This window comes from Rhipicephalus microplus, chromosome 9, assembly GCF_043290135.1.
Source record: "Rhipicephalus microplus isolate Deutch F79 chromosome 9, USDA_Rmic, whole genome shotgun sequence".
Classification (NCBI taxonomy): domain Eukaryota; kingdom Metazoa; phylum Arthropoda; class Arachnida; order Ixodida; family Ixodidae; genus Rhipicephalus; species Rhipicephalus microplus.
Window position 1 is genome coordinate 38,284,136 of NC_134708.1, and position 15,484 is coordinate 38,299,619.

At 47.2% G+C, this 15,484-nt stretch overlaps 1 protein-coding gene across 1 annotated transcript in view; it reads right to left on the bottom strand.

Moving 5' to 3' along the window:
• LOC119163702 (uncharacterized) overlaps positions 1-15,484 on the bottom strand; it is a 76,975-nt gene that overhangs the window by 2,401 nt on the left and 59,090 nt on the right. Inside the window, exons 12-15 of the mRNA XM_037415764.2 lie at positions 11,766-11,881; positions 10,101-10,173; positions 9,908-10,008; positions 1,428-1,470 (exon numbers count right to left, since the gene is read on the bottom strand). Of these exons, the coding sequence (XP_037271661.2) occupies positions 1,428-1,470; positions 9,908-10,008; positions 10,101-10,173; positions 11,766-11,881 (333 nt within the window). The remainder of the gene's footprint in view (positions 1-1,427; positions 1,471-9,907; positions 10,009-10,100; positions 10,174-11,765; positions 11,882-15,484) is intronic.

A 15,484-nucleotide genomic window follows, 5' to 3' on the forward strand; every position in this document is an offset into this window, starting at 1 on the left:
TCTAATAAGACACACTACAGTGCGGAGGCCAGTCAGTTCAATTGACCAACTACTATGAAGGGCGCGCTCCTTCGCTGAGCCTGTGCCAAGCCATTGCAGCAGCACATCTCCAAGCGTCAGAGGTTTGCCGCGTACTGGACTCGCTTCACTGACGATGCGTGCATGGAAGTTGCTGCTTCATCAATATAATGCAGTTGTTCAACTGATCGTCTCCATCAATACGCATAGTAAGTTCCTTTAATCAATTTCTAGGGAGATGTGACTCCAGTATTATTTCTGCGGTTTTGAGGTTATCATTAAACTCTCAAAATAAACAGAGGAAGAATGTCCCCGTGCTCCTTGTAAGCTTTTCTTTTACTGTTTGCGGAATCGCATGAACTGTGTATACTATTTCCGAGGCCGCTTTGCCTGGTGCTTTTCGAACACTTTCGAATTACGCTATGTTGTCAAGTTCTGTAATGGCACTATTTCTAGCCAATAAGAAAGACTGTAGCGACCCTGCGCACCAACAAAAGCGACAACATGGTGGAACTGGACAGCATCGCACAATTATAGCCAATGTCCAGGATAGCACCACAGGTTGAGTCAAAATCCACGAAATAAGCCACATGAATAAAAATATATTCATGCTGTTCAGTGCTGTAAAATGAAAAAAAAATTACTCGAGTGTGAATACATTCGTGATTCACAGTGCAATATGAGCGGGGGACAAGCATGAAGAACGGGCAGCGCAAACGGTGCTTATGCGAAGACTCGTGGATGCTGCTTTTTCGTTATCTAGTAATTGTAGTTAATTTTGTTTCCTCTGTTAAGCCAAGAATAATTGATTTTAATGAAGCCATAGCGCCTAAAAGACAGGGACAGAGAAAGAGGGCAGAACGTGCGCTCGGTCTCGGTCCCTGTCTTACTTTATTGCTGTCTTTTAAGCATTATGGTTTCACTGAGCGAAACAAGCCAATTATTCCAAAATTCTGTTCTTGTGAAAGAGGTCAAACTAATGGGAAGAGACGGCAACTGAAGGCGGCAATGAAATTGAGATAAGCAATGGTAGATACAAGACACGTACTGGCATGACTTGTCTTGTTTCTTCACTATGATATCTTCTGTGGGCATCGGCAGGGGGGTATAAAATGGGCACTTGCCCATTAAGCCTCACCAGCACTTGCCCTTACCCAAGCTACTACAGTGCTCTCCCCTTCCCCCTGCCGTGATGCAACTCTGGTATGCAACCCCCAAGAGAAAATCCTGCCCACAACCAGGTTTTCTTCAGGTTCCCTCTCAAATAGGCAAGAAGCTTACACAAGGCTATATGGAATAGCATGCATATTCCAGTTCCGAACATGTGAACATGCGGAAGAGCGGGGTATAACTGCTACACGTTTCTTTTTTCAGACAAATCTTGTCAAGCCAAGAAAAAGGTCACTCACCCACGTATCGATTCATCATTTGCGTGACGACGTACTCTGGTTTCTGATAAAGCAGTGGGTATAAGAAAGAAATAGATAGATAGATAGATAGATAGATAGATAGATAGATAGATAGATAGATAGATAGATAGATAGATAGATAGATAGATAGATAGATAGATAGATAGATAGATAGATAGATAGACAGACAGACAGACAGACAGACAGACAGACAGACAGACAGACAGACAGACAGACAGACAGACAGATAGATAGATAGATAGATAGATAGATAGATAGATAGATAGATAGATAGATAGATAGATAGATAGATAGATAGATAGATAGATAGATAGATAGACAGACAGATAGATAGATAGATAGATAGATAGATAGATAGATAGATAGATAGATAGATAGATAGATAGATAGATAGATAGATAGATAGATAGACAGATAGATAGATAGATAGATAGATAGATAGATAGATAGATAGATAGATAGATAGATAGATAGATAGATAGATAGATAGATAGATAGATAGATAGGGTAACGCAGATGGAAAGAGAGGGAGAGATTGGTTGATAGAAAGGAGCAAAGAAGTGAAAACACAACGGTTAGTTATTCGAAGGCATGCATTAGAAAGTCGACCATTAGCAAGCACGTCCGCAATCCAATTAGCAAGTTATATAAAATTGAATTAACTGATGTTAAATTTAGAGCAATTAGCTTTAAGTTATACGACAGTTAATATACAAAACATGCCAGAGGATTACACTCTTTACAACACTTATATGACTACATTTTTGTTTTATACATAGAAAAGATATGTACATACAACAATACCACGTGATAGAAAAAGCAAAAGACGAAATACATGGCGTAAATTGAACAACAAAGAACCCCCCGCGGTCATCTAATGGTCATGAAGTACGCTTTCGTCCCTTATGAAAGAGAACACGCGAGCACGTGGCCTGCGCTTTGCGGCGGCCTACAGCACCATCAACCAATGGCTGAAGAAAGAGTGCGCGCTTGTGGCGCACCACCCGTTCTCAGGCCCTGTAGAGAGAGTGTGCTCGCCGGACCGCGATTACTCCTTATCTTGTTTGCGCAGACGTTTTCTTTTTTCTTTCGGGTCAACGATAAACATGATGGTGAGGGAGAAGAGCCGAAAAAAAAATTGTTGTCGTTGCCCCCCCCCCCCCCCCAAAAAAATCGTCTGCGCTGCGCCGAATGCCGCCTCCGGTCTCGTGTGGCAATGCACGTGGCAGCCGCTTTTTCGTCGAAGTTTATTTTATTTATTTATTTTTATTTATTTACATTTCCCCTACATCACCGTGAGGCATTACGTAGGGGAGGTACAGATCATAATTTGACTACATAGTTTTCAATCGAAACAATAGATTCAACAAATAAAACAGCACTCAAAATATTTTAAGAGAAGAAAAAAAAACACTCGAATATTGGTGAGCGAAAAAAACGTCAAAGTCATGCATTTGTAAACACCCACACGCTTCGAGACAGCAAACCATTCTTAGTGGCAGCGATATTGTAGGAGTTGTTACAAGGAAGAAAAAAGGCATCATCATCAGTTTCATTGACGAGATCATCCGGTAGACCGTTCCATTCCTGTATTGTTTTTACGAAAAAAGAACTACCGAAAGAGTGGGTTTTGTAGCGCTATTCTAATATTTTTCGTGAATGGTCTTGGCGATTAGAGAGGTACGTTGGTGTGAACAGATAATCAAGAGGGTTAACGGCATTTCCATTATAATATATACAATGAAGAAATTTAAGCCTCAATTCCTGCCTCCTTACCATCAGTGTCTCCCATTTCAATGCTCGCTTCATTTCTGTGATGCTTGCAAAGGAATTATAGTTGTTGCTAACAAATCTGGCTGCTTGGTTTTGAACTTTTTCCAATGCATCAATCAAGTATTGCTGATGGGGATCCCAGATTACGCAAGCATAATCTAGAATAGGTCTTGCATACATGAGATAAAGGGTTTGTTTCACGGTCTGTGAAGCTTGCCTAAAATTTCTGCGTATGAAGTATAGCATCCGAACAGCATTGTCATCGTTTCTTTCGCCCCCCCCCCCCTCTTTTTTTAATGGTACCATCCAACCATCGCTTAATGTCCATCGTAGTCACCGATAGCCTGTTCGAACGACCTTTGTGCATGAGAAGCCTTGGCTAATTCTTCCAACTTACATTTGAGGGCACTCAAAGCACCACGCCTCAGGCAGCAATCACGTGGTATTTTCTTTTAATTTCGCGCACTTTAAACAAACCCCGGAAAAAATTAACCAGTGTTATTATCTTATCGTAACTTTAAAATTTTGTTATTTCCGAATAAGAGCTACGAGTATTGTATTGAATTTTTTTTCTCTAGAGACAGCATTTAAAAAGTTTATTAAGCAATCTTTTTTAATTACCGTGCTTGGCAAATAAAAAAAAAGTACTCTGACGTGCTACATATATAGCTATGAACAATACTGCGCTAGCTGGAGACGCGTAGCACTCGTTTTTAATTTTTTATTGCCTGGTGCTTTTTAGCTGAAACACCCTGTATGGGGACATGATGGTGACGTCGACAACAAAAAGCAGCTGACCGTGTGCATGCAATCGCTATCATAACAAATAAAAAACGCTTCCACCAAGGACAGGTACATATGACGACGAAAATGTTCGTCGGTCGTCGAATCTGCAATTCTCGGCATTCTTGCGCAGGGTCCGGCCATTCAAACGTGACACTGCGACCGCGTGAATTGGCGTAATGTTACTGCGTGTGGCTCTCGACGAAAGCCACAGTTTCGCATTCATCCGCCATTTTGTGACACAGTGTTACGCGGGAAAGCCACCAACGGTTCGCGCGGGGACTCCACATTCGATAGGCATGGCACGTCACCACGTGAACGACTCGTATATGACTATGAAATGAACGAAACATGCGCGTCACATAAACTGCATGAAATATCCAGCGCTCACGGGCTGAAATGTAAAAATTTAGGGCTAAATAAGTGAGCGTAATTTTGTTCGCAGCATCTTGAGTCCATGCCGCATCGATCGGTGTAATTTTCAAGTCGAACACTTGCATCAAAGCCTACTGTATCTTTAACGGTCAAATTCGCAGCGAAATGATAACATTATTTATACAAATTGCTGAGAGCAGTCATTATAAAAAAAAACTGCACCACGTTTCAATCTGTGGGTACTGTACGCCGTGACATAGCGCGAGTTTTATGCGAAAAGCGTGGCAGTATATATTCTCAGCTATGAGCATATGCCAGACGCTGCGTGGTGTGCCGTGTTGCGTAGGCGGACCGATCCCGCCGAAGCCACCACTGTTGCGAACGACGGACCAATCCCGCCGATGCCACCACTGTTGCGTAGGCGGACCGATCCCGCCGAAGCCACCACTGTTGCGAAAGACGGCGACGCCAACACGGTCCCGATGGCGCCACTGCTTCCAACTCCGCCGGGAAGGTCACCAGCCGTTTGGTAGCGTATGTTTATCAGCTCGCGACTGCTTCTGCGCAGAGCTGATAAGACGAGCGGACGAGACAACGGTGAGTTAAACAAGGTTTATGTACAGCATATTTACAGAGGCGTTACAATTTCGGCACTGGGGCCGACAGAGACTCGAAGAGCCGAGCTCCCCTCTCTAACACATAGATCAGCCTTTCGCCTAAGACCGCTGACTCACACACATGTCGGCTCTCCGACACGGGGACTCCCTTCTCGTAGGACCGCCGATCGCGACACGCCGCAGGGCTTCTTTTATTTACACCGGGTCCAACCAAAATGTCCAATCAGAAGCGCCGCTGGTCGTCAGGACAGATTCTTCCAATGGGGTTGCCGCGCCATGCGTCAGACCACCAGACACGAGAACGCCGGCTCGCTGTCACGTGCGCCGCTGACTCAATGCACGTGGGCGAGAGAGGCGCCGCGCGTGTTCACGCCGTTGAGATGTTCGCGTCAGGGGGACTGCGGGCTGGCCTTGACCCAGATTGCCTTTTTCCGAGGCACGGACGTTTGACGGGGACTCGCTGGCACAACAGCACCCCCGCCGCCAGACAATGCACCGGAAAGACGAGCTGCTTCCACGGGGCTCGGATGTCAGGTGCGCTCGTTCGCCAGGTCCCTCCAGGTTCGCCTCCAGGGCCATGGGGAGAATACAGCTCCAGACTGTTCCGGGAACACATCCCATTTTTGACGACGGATCCCAGCTCCACTGGCTTGTCGCCACAACTTGTCGACCAGCTTCACTCGTCTCTTCTGACCATCTTCGGTTTCAGCACTTGTCGATGGTTCTGCAACTTGCTAAGAACGGTTCGACAACAGACAACACACGACACAAGCAAGTGCCCTCGGTCACCCGACAGAACACCAGACAAAGTATAGTACAACATATACCTAACTACGTGTTTATCGGAATTTTGTTCCCTCTACATCAAGAGGCACATGTGGGACAAAAGACCCTTAAAATGACAACTCAATTTTTTTTCCCACGTACAACAAAGTAACGGATTAGAATACCACATAAAGTTGGCCCCTTGAGATCACTCTGAACGAGAGCGCTCAGCCCAGGTCGTGATGAGGTCAAAATTTTGCCCCGAATCGCCAGCCAGAAACCGAAAGGTTGAGAAGGTACTAGCTAGAACGCACTGCTCAATGCACCTGCATTAGCGTTTACCTTTCCTTTATTTTTTTTATAGCGAACGTCAAAGTTGCGCTGTGGAGCAACATGCTCCACTTCAGTAACCGGCCACTTTTAGGCGACGATACCTATGCGGCACCAAGAGCGGCTCACACTTGCGACGTTGCACAGGGGAACAACGATACGGCTTGCTACGGATTGACTCCTCACCGCTTAGCTCGATATCGTGTTCGATCACCCTCGTGTTTCCGGGGCGGTCCGAGAACACGTCTTCAAACTCGGAACCAATCTTTCTCAGGTCCTCTTTCTCAGGTCCTCCTTCACTTAAGCTAGGCTCTAGGTTTATCTGCTCCCGGATTACTTTCGATCCCCCTTCAATTACCTCACTAGAACTCAAAATTTCTGCTTCCTCTTCCTCTGAAGCATTCAACAACAGATTTACGACCGCTTGATGTTGAACGTATGGTTTCATCAAGTTGTAAATTTTGTCCGGCCGCCTTCCTAATTTCACTTCATAATTTGTATCGCAAGGCTTCGATAATACTTTGGCGGGCCCTTCCCAATCAACCTCAAGCTTGTTCTTTTTGAACGGCTGCAGCAGCATTACCTGACTCCCTACTTCAAAAGCACGCTTCTTCACCGATTCCTCGTAATGCTCCTTCGACAGCACTTTTGCCGCGTTTTTCTGGCTTTCTACTAGCGCTTCAATTTGGCTTTCCACTAGCGCTTCAATCGAGAGATCCTCACGCTGCTCTCGAATGAGCGTCTCTCGATCAACTCTCGGCAGCTCGCTCCAACTTTCCGCTACAGGCGAGAGCGTTGCAACCCTCTCGCTCTGATTCAATGGCGCCATGTCGTCTCCCCTTTCTACGGAAACCGCGCCGGTCGGTTCGGCGACGGGCCGCTCGCGTGACTGCTCACATGACTCATGCGGAAACTTTCCTTTCTGGGGTTCCGTCGACCCGCCGACAAGGTCACTTGAGAGTTCACCGCATTGAACCAGATCAAGCTGCCGCGATAGCTTCCGCGCTTGCGATCGCGTGAGAGCCATGCACGCTAAGTTGGGGAAGAACGATTTGCCCTGCTCTTTGAGAAGCTGCTCCGAGTTGTTGGAGAAAAGATAAGGAAAACGATCATTTAGCGCGGCAGACACAGCCGCTTCGGTGCGAAGCTCACCGAACGGGCCTTCAATGACAACCGTGGCGATTGGTAAGCGCACACTCTGCTCCTCGGCGACTTGCCTGATCCACGCGCATTCTCCTGTGAAGTCATCCGGAGACACCAATGAAGGATGGACAACGTCCATGGTTGCCGCTGAGTCTCTAAGTGCTCGGCACGTTTTCTCATTGACCCTAATTTCTTGGAGATACGGCTCCAACAACCGAATGTTTTTTTCTGATTCTCGGATCGTTGCGAAGGCAAACTTTTCCTGACAGTTTCTCGCGATGTGCCCTTCCTTTTTACAGTTGTAGCAGATTAGCGGCTTCCGTTTGTTTTCCGATTCAAATGCCTGTGTGGTAGAAACGTCACTCGATCTCTCCGCTTCTGTTTGCCCTTCCCCCACACTGTCCTTCGTAAGAGACGGGTCCTTTTTGAAATTACGGTGCGGAACGGGTTTCCGTTGATCAGGTTTCCTTGAAAAGCCCTCTTTCCTTTCATCCTTTTCAACGCGCACTGCCCTGCTATGCAACTTTCGGCGAGTATAATACTCCTCAGCTAACTCAGCTGCCTTATTTAACTGTACTTCCCCAAGTCTGTCCTGCAGCCAAAGTCTGACATTATCCTCGATGCAGCGGTAGAACTGCTCCAATGCAACGCATTCCACCACTTTATCGCGGTCGTCATAAACACCTTCGCCCTTGAGCCATTCAATTAAATCGGCTTTAAGACGAAACGCGAAGTCAACGTGTGACTCATTCCCCTTTTCAGCATACCGGAACCTTTGCCTGAAAGCCTCGGGTGACAACTTATAACGTCTCAAGAGCACTTCCTTAACCTCGTCATAGCTCTCAAACGCTTCCCTAGACAAGCAAGTTAATGCGTCGGACACTTCGCCGGGAAGAAGAGCTAACAGGTTCTGCGCCCAAAGAGACCGCTCCAAAGCGTTTCGCTCACAGACGTGTTCAAACTTGACGAGATACTTCGCCATGTCCTCGCCTACTACGAACGGTGGCAGTTGATCCCGAATTCTAATACCGCTGACCTGAATCGTCGGAGAAGCTGCGCTAGGCGCCTGCGAACACTGTAGGATTGCCAATTCTATTCGTTTCATCTCGAGGCGCTCCTGTCTCTCGGCCTCCTCGCGACGTTCGCGCCTTTCAGCTTCTTCACGTTCGCGAGCTTCGCGCCTTTCAGCTTCTTCGCGAGCTTCGCGCCTTTCAGCCTCCTCACGTTCGCGAGCTTCTCGCCTTTCTTCACGTTCGCGAGCTTCTCGCCTTTCAGCTTCTTCACGTTCGCGAGCTTCTACTTCTCGCCTTTCAGCCTCCTCACGGCGTGCTTTAATATCCACCCAGGCCTCATCGACTTCCTCAGCCGACACTCCCTCATCCTTCATGATCTCAAGGATCGCTTGCTTTCGTTTCGCATGGCCCAAAGTAATGCCGAGTTCCTCACAAATTTCGATGAGTTCCTTCACTTTAAGGTTCTCCATCGTTCACACTAGCCTCTTGCTGTTTGCCCCTGTTAACAATTTACTTGCCGTACCCACTATAAGTCAACTAGCAAGACGCGCAAGCAACTTTTCACTCTCCCGTGTTTACCCCCTCCGCATTAACTTTGGTTTCAAAGCACTTCGACTTTGCTTGAAACGATCAAAGCTCACTCTAATGCTTCACACAGCCCTTCTCTAAACTACTACAACCTGAGCTAGAGTAGTCTGGTGAACTGAGGGGAAAACATCAGGCACTCACCGCATCGATGTCGCTGACGCCGGCCGATCCCGCAGCTGCCAACCACTGTTGCGTAGGCGGACCGATCCCGCCGAAGCCACCACTGTTGCGAACGACGGACCAATCCCGCCGATGCCACCACTGTTGCGTAGGCGGACCGATCCCGCCGAAGCCACCACTGTTGCGAAAGACGGCGACGCCAACACGGTCCCGATGGCGCCACTGCTTCCAACTCCGCCGGGAAGGTCACCAGCCGTTTGGTAGCGTATGTTTATCAGCTCGCGACTGCTTCTGCGCAGAGCTGATAAGACGAGTGGACGAGACGACGGTGAGTTAAACAAGGTTTATGTACAGCATATTTACAGAGGCGTTACAATTTCGGCACTGGGGCCGACAGAGACTCGAAGAGCCGAGCTCCCCTCTCTAACACATAGATCAGCCTTTCGCCTAAGACCGCTGACTCACACACATGTCGGCTCTCCGACACGGGGACTCCCTTCTCGTAGGACCGCCGATCGCGACACGCCGCAGGGCTTCTTTTATTTACACCGGGTCCAACCAAAATGTCCAATCAGAAGCGCCGCTGGTCGTCAGGACAGATTCTTCCAATGGGGTTGCCGCGCCATGCGTCAGACCACCAGACACGAGAACGCCGGCTCGCTGTCACGTGCGCCGCTGACTCAATGCACGTGGGCGAGAGAGGCGCCGCGCGTGTTCACGCCGTTGAGATGTTCGCGTCAGGGGGACTGCGGGCTGGCCTTGACCCAGATTGCCTTTTTCCGAGGCACGGACGTTTGACGGGGACTCGCTGGCACAACAGCCGTTATGATAGCCTTGAAACTATTACGTCTTACATCACGCGCGTATAGTACACACATCGTCACTAATAATCACATGAAAGCAAGTAATTGTGCACCGAAGTGGACGAAAATGAAGCTGCAAACTCACGAACCTGGTCCGAGCCAGGGATGTCGAGGTACACCTTGAAGCTTCCCGCGTTGATGGTCTCGTTGAGCTTCTTAGTGGCCTCGTCTACCGTGGGATCCGGCACCGCTGCAAAACGAGTACACGTCCTTTCTTGCACCTTTCTTCAGATCGTTCGCCCCGTTTCTCGGATTACATTGAAACAGCGAGTGATTGCTTACTGATATGGTCAGTGTTGGCGGCGGGCAGTAGGCGTGCGAGGACGAGCAGGAGGTTGTTGGCTCGCGGGAATACCTGCGTATGAAGAATAGGAAACGCATACAGTGTGCACCTATTGGCCTATCAATCAATACATCTATACTTCCATCCATCTGTATGGAGTCTATCTGTCGTATCAACGTGTTGGCGATAGAGTGATCACTTGGCAGCGATTCCGATGTCGGCGTCGTTGGTTGTGCATGCGCCGAAAAAAAAAAAACAGCGTCGTCTAGCTGTGAGCGAAAATTCGAGATAGATGTAAACTTAATGATAAAAAAAACTTTATGTGCGAATAGAACACAGGCCTTCCGCGTGCCAAGCAGGTGTCTTACCACAGATCCAGACCATTGGTTAGACCAGCTGGCCGAAAGAAAACATGTACGAATGGCATGTAATGCGAGGTGTCTCCTGTTTACGAATGTAATGTAACGTTGCAGAAGCGCACAATGCACCGGTCCTCACGTGCGTTGCACAATGAGTGAGAGGCCCAAAGGTCCACGCATCACAAAATCGCTCAGACAAATGTATTTATCATCGGCAGCGAAATCATCAACAAAGTCAGAAGGTTCACGTATTGCCTTACGGACGTTTGTAGCGGGCACTTCGCCGATTCACAAAAGAAATAATTACGGCGTAGTGCACACTTCGTACCAACAGTATAAGCATTGTAGGTTAGTTTCAAATGGCTAATTCTGCTCGTACGTTCCTTTCCTTGTAGCATGGTTGAGATATCCAGCGAGAACTAACACGAGGGTATACCGACTGAGAAGGTGATGCAAACGGAGCCCGATTATGGTATCACCTTCTACCCTTGAGGCGAAGCTCAAGACTGCTTCAACATTTGTTTATCTATTCATATATTTAAAAAATCCGCGTTAGTGAACTGGTTGGTAGATGACTGGAAGTAAAATAGTGCTGCAAATTTGGATGTCCGTGCATCCGATCATACATCCGTCCGTACATCTGTAAATTCATTCATTCATTCATTCATTCACTCATTCATTCATTCATTCATTCATTCATTCATTCATTCATTCGTACACTCATTCGTTTGTGCATCCATCCATTCATTACTTACAAGAAGAACACTCACTTTATGTACATAATAACAAGAGTTAACCAGGCGTGCAAACATGCCTTCACACGAGAGACGAGAAGCGCAGCGATGGGTACAAACAGAGCATTCATTCATTCATTCATTCATTCATTCATTCATTCGATCCTTCATTCATTCATTCGTTCGTTCATTCATTTATTCGTTTATCCATACATTAGTTACAAGAAGAACACACACTTTATGTACATAATAACAAGAGTTGACGAGGCGTGCAAACATGCCTTCACATGAGAGACGAGAGGCGCAGCGACGGTTACAAACAGAACATTCATTCATTAATTCATCCATTCACTCATTCATTCATTCGTGCATTCATTTATGCACGCATACACACTCGTATATTCCCCCATCCGTTCGCCCACCCACTCGGACAAGTGTCGATGGCCGGGTGTGAGGACCGGGGCACCCTAGCAATACATACGTGAAGTGTTCGTGCCAAATAAAATATTTGTATTTATTTATTATAAAAAATTAACTAACTTTAAGGAGTAACTTTATGAAGTGCACTCACCGAGACTCTGCTCAGCCGTATGTCTTGCGCAATGCCCATGGTCTGCCTCATCTGGATCCGAAGCGCCTTGGCCAGAGCTTCTCGGGTTCCCTTGCCAGGGCCGAAGTCGGAGTTGCCTAAATAGAAAAAAAAAGAGGGAGGAGGAAATGGGCAAGCCAGGACGTTAATAATAACTTGAACACTGCAACGAAAAACAAAGTCCCGTGCAGCTCGGTTCCCATACTGCTAGAATATGCTATTTTGTTTTGACGAGAAATTATGATCCCAGTTAACTTTTACAATTATAGGTATTGAAATCCAATGTTTGACTAGAGAACACTGCTTTGTGCGTGACAGCAGCAGATCATGGCCATCGATGTGTGTTCTACATATCCTAAATATGTACTCCTTGTTACGGCAATACTTTCTTCATACGTTCCGTGTGCATCGAACATCCGTCTGGTGGCTACCTGCCTAAACATATGTCCACCTGAACCATCGGTTTGTTTATCCCTTCTGTTCGGTCCTAGTTCATTGATTTGTGGAGTTTAACGTCCCAAAACCACCATATGATTATGAGAGACGCCGTAGTGGAGGGCTCTGGAAATTTCGACCACCTGGGGTTCTTTAACGTTCACCCAATTCTGAGCACACGGGCCCCCAACATTTCCGCCTTCGGTCCAAGTTCACTGTCTGTGTATCTGGCCCGTTAACTTCCAACCACTTTTTTTTATCTGTCGTGTTTGCCCTGGCTGCCTATCGCAGCACATCTGCACCCCCTCGTTTTTTCTTTATAACACTAAAGTGTTACCACTTGATTTTACGTCATTTCGCCCTATTGCCCTCACAAGTTGTGTAGGAAAATCCATGAAAAGGATGATACTTACACGCCTAGAATGGTATCTCGAGGGCTACAACGTGTACCCAAACTGCATGACGGGTTTTCGGCGAGGTAGGTCGTCTCTTGACTGCGTGATTGATCTCACAACATTTATCCAGCAACAAAAGAACCTCAAGCGCATACCACTGGTACTCTTTCTCGATGTCAAAGGGGCATATGATAACGTAACACATGAAGCCATCCTAGACTCGTTGGAGGCTGTCGAAATTGGTTGTGGGATGTTCTAATGGATCCAGGATTATATGACTAGAAGGTCTTTTTTTTTGTACAAACCGAAGATGGACCTACCGCCTATTGCTATACCTCCCATGGCGTCCCTCAGGGCGCCGTATTAAGTTCCACTTTATTGAACTCGTCATGGTAGGCCTCCATGAAATTCCGCCCAGTACTATACACATATCCATATATGTGGACGATATTTGTTTATGGTCTTCGGCTGTAACTTGTCCGCAAGTACGTGCAAGAGTCAAGCAGGCTGCCACCCTGACATGCTCGTATCCCCAAAAACAAGGTATTTCCGTCTCAACGAAGAAATGTGCATTAATTACGTTTACTCGCAAAGCAAAACACAATACCCCGTTTCCATCAATGGACAAAATATTCCATACCAAAAGAACCATCGCTTTCTTGGTGTGAATATTGACAGGGACCTTTTACGGAGTGCCCACTGCAATTACCTGAAGAGAAGGCTAACTTCCATTGTTCATATAATGTGGTTCCTGTGCGGAATTTCTCGGGGCACATCGATAAGGTCAATGATGCAGCTATACAGGGCATTGTTTCTGGGATTTTTGCGCTACAGCTTGCCGTTACAGGCAAGTACATGAAAGACGAACATCCGCACCTTCGAAAGTCTGCAAGGACAAACACTACGCGTGTGCTTAGGATTGCCACGCGGCACCTCAACCTACGGGAGAATTCTGATCGCAAGAGAGCATACGATTCAAACATACATCACTGACAATTTAAGAGCCCACATAAGACACTTCTGCCGAGTTCCCGGTCACCATGTTGCTGTGTTACCACTTCAGAGACCACAAGCGATGTTTTCAAAGATTATTTCTGCTCATAGCGAATGCCTTCCATTGGGCTGCACTCCAGCAACAAGACCACCGTCCCCTCCGTGGTGCCTACAACAACCACAAATGTGCCTCACTATTCCGGGAATTACGAACAAGAGCCGTCATTCAACAGTGGCCCTGCGACAGGCGACATTGTCGCTACTCAACGAAAAATACGGCCAAAGGGCCCACATTTACACCAATGGATCGGTCTTGGCTGACAGCTCCAGAGGTGCTGTTGTCATCTCGACGTACCAGGACACTATAATATTCAAGCTGTCCCATAGGACAACATCCACAGCAGCGGAGCTTGCCGCTTTAAGTGCTGCTTTACTTTATATCGTGGAAGCCCGGCCTCAAAAATGGGCTGTGTTCTGCGAATCTAAGGCATCCCTTCAGAGCTTGCAATCAGCTTTACGACAAAGTGTGCATCAACAACTAGTGAATGAAATAACAGAAGTACTTCCCGAAGTTTTATCGAAAGGACATGACGTGGTGTTCCAGTGGTTACCGGGACATTGTGGCATTGTCGGTAACGACCTTGCTGATGATGCTTCCCGATCCGCCCACGCGGACGCCCACACAACCCTAATACCCTTATCGAGAACAGACGCTGCAAAGGGCTTTCATTCGTTCGCTAACACTATGTCGGAAACTTGGCTTAGTGTGTCGGGAACCGCCGCCTACATAAATTGGACCCATCGAGAAAGCTTCAAGTTCCATCGGACCTCTCCCACCGGGATGCAACTTTACTGTGCCGCCTGTGGTTAGGAGTAGCTTTCATAAAGGCCTACTCCTTTCGAATTGGAATGGCGGATAGCTCCCGATGTGAACTGTGCGACACGGACGAGACAATAGAACATCTGTGTTCATGTGAACGTTTTGCGAGCGAACGCAGCTTGCTACGCGAAACGTTAGAGACACTAGACCTTTTTCCGAAGAGAATATCCTTGGTTCATGGCTCTACGCGTCGCAGGCCAGCAAAGCGACGCGGGCATCGCAAGGTTCTTTAAAGACGACCGGACTACGCGACCGCTTATAAACGTGCAATGGACAAGGTCACATGTACCCACACATTGCCCTTCACTTCTCTATTTCTTCTCTTTTAATACCCTCACCCCTTTACCCAGTGCAGGGTAGCAAACCGGACGTGCGTCTGGTTGACCTCCCTGCCTTTCATTTCTTCCTTTCCTTCCTCCTTCTAAAGTGTTTCATGCAGGGGTCCACCAATACTGAAGTGACGTATTTCCGTCACGGAAATGACGTCCAAAATTGTGCACGATCAGATGGCAAAGAAAAACATTCCTTCTATAAGAGTCAAACCCATGACCATTGTGTCCACGATTGGTTAACGCCTGGCACGCTAACCAATGGGCCAGGACTTTTTTTCACAATTACACTGCGCCATCACCACATACTCTGACGACCGTACATATTGTCAGGGTAATGAAATCAGTGCAAGTAACACTTTAGCAAACAGCGGAACAGCTTAGATCAAGCAGCGCGAGTTCGTCGTCGTCTCTTCTGTAGACCAAATCCTTCGACACGCACAAGTGATGATGACACTAGCCACACAACAGCCAGTGTACTACATGCTCGTGTTTATGTGCGTCTTTTATATCTAACACTGTCCTGCGGCAGCGCTGTTGGTCAGTGAGGTGGTAACGCATTAAGACCACGATCTGCCCAATGAGCTCCTTCAAAGCGTCGTTGCTACGCGTCCATATAATGCGAAGCGTTTTCAAAAGAAAACGTGCAATTCAGTCGACGCTTTAACG